Source organism: Phalaenopsis equestris, unplaced genomic scaffold (genome assembly GCF_001263595.1).
Source record: "Phalaenopsis equestris unplaced genomic scaffold, ASM126359v1 Scaffold000022, whole genome shotgun sequence".
Classification (NCBI taxonomy): domain Eukaryota; kingdom Viridiplantae; phylum Streptophyta; class Magnoliopsida; order Asparagales; family Orchidaceae; genus Phalaenopsis; species Phalaenopsis equestris.
Genome location: NW_018164464.1, coordinates 161,935 through 167,820, shown reverse-complemented (window position 1 = coordinate 167,820; position 5,886 = coordinate 161,935). Strand labels below are relative to the sequence as shown.

At 35.1% G+C, this 5,886-nt stretch overlaps 1 protein-coding gene across 1 annotated transcript in view; it reads left to right on the top strand.

Annotated features, from left to right (window-relative positions):
* LOC110018471 overlaps positions 1–4,948 on the top strand; it is a 6,535-nt gene extending 1,587 nt beyond the window's left edge. The window contains exons 2-6 of the mRNA XM_020715800.1: positions 562–872; positions 954–1,010; positions 1,888–2,294; positions 3,164–3,494; positions 4,467–4,948. Coding sequence (XP_020571459.1) covers positions 562–872; positions 954–1,010; positions 1,888–2,294; positions 3,164–3,493 — 1,105 coding nt within the window. The 3' untranslated portion in view covers position 3,494; positions 4,467–4,948. The remainder of the gene's footprint in view (positions 1–561; positions 873–953; positions 1,011–1,887; positions 2,295–3,163; positions 3,495–4,466) is intronic.
* The last annotated feature ends 938 nt before the right edge of the window (positions 4,949–5,886 follow it).

Below are 5,886 nucleotides of genomic sequence, written 5' to 3'. Positions count from 1 at the left end.
GTAGGGAAAAGGAAGTCACAATGATGCTCGCAAGGGCAAGGCTAATGGGGTTAAGTAATGTAAAATATTGCATTTGAGGTGTTCAATATGTAAATTGAAAAGTTTTGAGTGCTATGTTTGGAACACACCCTCGCCCCCAAAAAATAAATAGAAGGGAAATTTACATACCATCATATAAATTTTTATGTATTTATGTATGCCACTCAAACTTTCATATTTACACAGATTTTTGGTGCTTTGAACTTGTGCATGAAAATTTGTATTTGACTTTTAAAAAATGATAGTAGTGTTATTTTTGATGTGATATTAAAGATTTGAATGCTATCTTTGTAAATATGAAAGTTTAAATGTGAGATATGTAAATACATAAGAATTTTGTGCTTTGTATGTAAATGCCCCTAACAAAAAAATTCTTTGCGGATAAACAATACGTATTTTGCGAAGTTCCACTCTTGTAGATGTTAATTTTCTTATCTGCATTGTAGCAACTTCTATAAACTTTTAAATTTACACATTAAATAGGCCATTACATTGAAATAAAAATTTTGCTCAACTTCTCAGGAAGAAGAAAGTTACTGCCCATTGGAGAAAGTTCATTAGTCCTCTAATGTGGAGGTGCCAATGGCTAGAACTTCGGATGAAAGAACTGCAATCACAAGCTCTAAGATACGATAAAGAACTCGCGGCATACACACACGAAAAGGAACTACAATTAAAAATGATCGATCTCGATTATTCAGTTTCAAAAACTGTTCCTTTAAGCTCTAAAAACCACAGAAAACCAGCGATGAAGAGAAGAAAAAGGAAGAGAAATGAGGATAGTATTAATATATTGTCGTATATGTCGAACCACAATATATTCTCATACTATGGTATTTATTTATTTATTTTTCTACGGGTTTCTTACTATTTTGTGAAACATTTATTATATTAAGATTTGCATATTCATGCAGAGAAAAAGAGAGGCGACACAGATGGCCACTCAGTTGATAACGACCTCTCCGATCATGGTAAACTATGCCTACCTTTCTCGCTATGAGTGTTTTCTGAGAATGCGAGTTCGTTTATGTTTGAGAAATGTGTCAAAATTGTTCTTTAACTCTGTGTTAGCGGTCATTTTAGTCTTAGAGTGTATAAAGATGTCGATTTAGTCATTAAACACTTCTAAAGGAGGCTATTATAATCCTTTTTAGGGATTAGTTCAAGCTATATTAAAATATTATGAGACTAATTTGACACTTTTATAGATTCTGAGACAAAAAGAAGCCCATGTAAATGGTGAAGGGAGTATTTTTGCACTTTATTGGTATATTTCGTTTCTAAAAGGTTAGCGCCGTTAAAATTCTACTGCACCAGCGAATCTGTTTTTAATTCTCTCTCCCAGATGTCCAATCACTACTATCTTTATTTGACTTGGGAATATTTATAGGCAACTGACCCTCTATTTCTCAACCATGAAAATATACTTTCTCCCATCTTTGGCACAATATATTTACTTTCCAAAGAGTGAATTGAGCTGTAATTATATATTTGTTTATTTAAATGTGTGTCATCTAATTAAGTTATTGATTTCGTAAGTTTTGACCTTGCCATTATCTATGTTGTGCATTGAAGCTTAATATTTTCTTGGACGCTTGGACCTTCTTTGGGATCATTTTTGTTTTTTATTTTTCATGTTTTAAACCTATGCATGAAAAATATGTATTTGACTTTTAAAATGTGGCAATAGTACTTTTTTTTTGATGTGATATTAAATATTTGAGGGGCCATGAGTGTAAATATGAAAGTTTAGGTGTGAGATATGTAAATATATAATAGTTGTGTGCTATGTATGTAAATACCCATTTTTTTTACCATTTTATAATTTTCTTCACTGTTGTGAATCAGCGAACGACATCACACGAGGCGGCGACGATCACTTATGGGCTCTAGACTTCAGGGACGGCGATGGCGATCGCTTGCTCGAGCAAGTCCTTATGAATATTGAAGCTCTCCAGTCTCGAGTTTTGAGGGTAAAGGCTCGTCTCAACCAGATAATGAGCACGAATGTCAGAGATGCGCAAAGCCCGAGTTGTTCACTCGGCAATATCGGAAAACAAATCCCTGCTGGAGTTTCGAACACCTCCCCCCGCCACGGTTCTGAGTATGAGATGGACGATATGGTTTTGCCTGGCAGCGCAGTCTCGAGCTTTGGAGATGCTCCAGATCTCGATATTATTGAGAGTACAATGGGCTTCTTGTCTGGTGCTGATGTGCCTTTGGATCCAAATCAGTTGGTGGACTTCTGCAAAGATGTAAGTTTTCTTCTTTGGAGATTATTGGACAAATTCTATTATAATACATAATGTTGCATTGGTGATCATTTATTTGTCAAAAAATCCATCTTTTTATTGAAATTTTATTGTAGTCTTTATGCACATGTTAAGTTTGTCTGCATTGAGGTTCCCACAAGTCTGCATTCATGATTCCACTTATCTTTTCAATGGCTGGTATTTTTTTTTTTTGGAAGATTTACATGCATACCACTCAATTCTTATATGTGTTTCTCATGCATACATATATGTTACTTATACATGAAAATGTGAATGTAGCCTTTCAAAAATTTAAATGGTGATATTTTTGATGTTCGGGCGGCATTATTATAGAAAGCAATGTTTAGATGTTAGATATGTAAATTTATAAGAAATGGTTGGTATGTATGTAAATGCTACTTTTTATTAGAAATGCACACACTGGCATGTGCTAGGCCTTGAACTCGTACTTTATGGCTATATAGATAAAACTCTTAACCAGCTGGCTAAGTGGGCTGCACTGAACTGCATGTTTTTATTGTTGTTTAAGAATAATCAAGGGCATTTACACACATACTACACAATTCCGATGTATTTACATATTGAACACTTAAAACTTTATTTTTTACATATTTAACATCCAAATGCTTTACATAATATATAAAATATCACCATTGTCAACTTTTTAGAAGTAGCACCTTTTCATGCGCATGCAAAATGTTATAAATATAGAAAAAAATAAAATTTAGGCATGAGATACCTGAATACGTAGGAATTGTGTGATTTTTACATATTCTAAACTCAATCAGATCATATGATACTCATGTGAATATTCTTGAAAATGGCTGAACTGAAACCTCATCCGAGTGCAGAATGCAGATGATGTACTGATAAACAATCATGCGGCGGACGAAGAACTCCATGAATTTGGAGTCAGCCATGCGCGAGAGAAGCTGCGCAGAGAAGCAGCTACATGCAAAGAACCAGATTCCGATGATGAGAGCACTGCCCCCTACCCCTCCCCTGCCTCCATGGCTACCGAATCTGCATATCAAAGCCATGGAGGCGACGGTGTTAATGCTCCTCAGCAGCTTGTCGGCTACACAGGGAGGAGGAGAGGTCGCCGACCAAAGCGACGGCGGCGCGGGGGCTCTGTGGCTGGGTGGAAGACTGGAAGGCCTCCGAAGAAAAGAAAATTTTGAGGTTAGAACTCTTCCCTGTTACTGTATTTACAAACTGGGATTTTAATGGATTTGGAGATTGGATCTGATGTATATAGGGGAAGACATGGTTGCAGATTTGAAGTTTGAGCTGTCTCAGAATTTGTGTGTAAAGTGCTTCAGATTTTTTTTTTTTTTTAATGATTTCATTGACGAAGCCTGCAATAAAATTTTCTGTTTTTTTTTTTGTTTTTTGGTGCTGTGTCTTATTTTGCTTTTGCCCCAGTTCTATGATATATTTATAGATTTATTATATACATACCACTTAATTTTTATGTAAATCTTGCTTTTTTACCTCTATTTTGCTTGCCATGCATATTATATAATATCAAACAATTAAATTTTTATGTAAATCTTGCTTTTTTACGGTATTGTGCATATGTATGTACATTTCTAACACCTGAAATTTGCCTTTTGTATGCATACACAACCCAAATCTTCAATAAAAGTAACACTTTTAGCTTTTAGAAAATGAAATGCACCTTTTCATGCGCAAGCATGGTGGGGTTTATATGTAAAAATTAAAGTTTTCAAATGTTAGATATGTAAAGACATCAGAATTGAGTGTTTTGTATGCAAAGCTTCCTAAAATATTAAGTGACATATCATTTATTTAACCAATTTAATTGTATCTTTAAATTTGCATTTGTTAATGATATCTATAAGTATTCATCAAATTAGGAGGCAGTTTGTCAAAATTTTCCTACCACAAAGAAAAAAAAATCTGTACACAACAAAAACTTCTCATATAGGAGTTGCTCCAATGGGGTATGCTAATTATGTTCAAGCAAAATATTGCATAAATATTAGAATATGTTATTTAATCAATTGATTGTATGCCAACAATTATTGGTATAATTATATACTAACATGTAACATGATTATTCGCAAATTAACACCAATATTATTTTTTGAACAATCGAACTAATGTATTTACATGTGTCATGACATTGAGTGTGGATCATGGAAGAGCACCCACAACCGCAAGGAAACACCAATGCTCCCGTGTCTGCAGACAGAGCACGATGTGCCCTTGCCCATATGGGCACGCTGGCATCAATGTTTGCAGTGCTCCCAAACAGCATTTCGGGCACCTATGATCCCGATTCCAAGGACCGACGCTCCCATGCTCAGAAATGGCGCGAGCGCACCAAGTGCGGTTTACTCTCTCGTTTCAAAATCCTCCATGTGAACAATGAAGTAGACAATATCTTGTGTGCGGTGTCACAACAGGTGTCTTGTGAAGATGAAAAGGCTCGGGGAGGATTTCAGCGAGTGTTTTTTTATTGTGAGGTCAAGAGGAATGTTTGGAGTAAATTCATAGAAGTCTCATTGCTTGTAGAGAAGAGATCCAATTGAATATTTATGTACATTTCTAGTCCTTCATAATGAAAATTTCTTGGTGGTGTAGCTCTGCAGGTTTCTTGTTCTCGGGCTCTTCCACGTAAATTCTGGCGTGCCTTTTTGAGACTTGTTTTGTTCTTCTCTGTTCAAATTTTTGTTCGGATTTTTCGAATCGGCATGATCATATTCCATAGTGTGGTTTACATTTCTCATTGATCAAAGCCCTAGAAGTATATTATGCTGCATCCTAACAACGACATGATCAACTCATTGATAATTCGATAAAAGGGTGAAGCACACGGGTTTAGGCTTTATCATGAGTTTTGATATTTCGGCGAGATTTTGAATAACATTATTTTTTATTCCAACATATCAAACACATTGACTGTCAATAGGAACAGTCCCCGTATCGACCATAGTTTTCTGTGCAGGAATATTATGGCTTATTGTCATTTCAATGGTGAATATTATTGATGAATCTGAGAGATACATATCTGCATGGGCATATATCACCCAACAAAACTAAACAGCTTGTCCATTTTCCATAGCTGATTTTGTGTGTTTCACTATGTATGGATTCTTATTTGGAATTTGAATTTCTGCCATTTTTCGAGCTGGAGATAATGTCTTGATTGAGAAGATGATGGCGAGAGATCAGTGTTATGACAATACTTGGGAGTTTTGGGGGTGGCTGAAATTTCTTGAAAGTGCGGTTGTTTAATCTGTGATGGTGAAAATAACTTTTTAGAAAGTTGCTGTGACAATTATAAATATATATTAATAGCTTTCTTACAGTCATCACATTTTAACAGGTCAGGTTAAAAAAAAAAACAGTTTTCCATCACATAAATTTTTTGAAAGCAGCATTAAAATAATTACTAAAACAAAGCTGTGGTGTTGGTTTGAAATGCAAATTAGTCAAAAAGATATCTTGAACAGACCTTTAGTTGAAAGGCCAAGAGATGAAGATGACGATGGGAGAAGAGACGAATGAATGATAATCCAGAACTCACCATCTCATTATATGTATA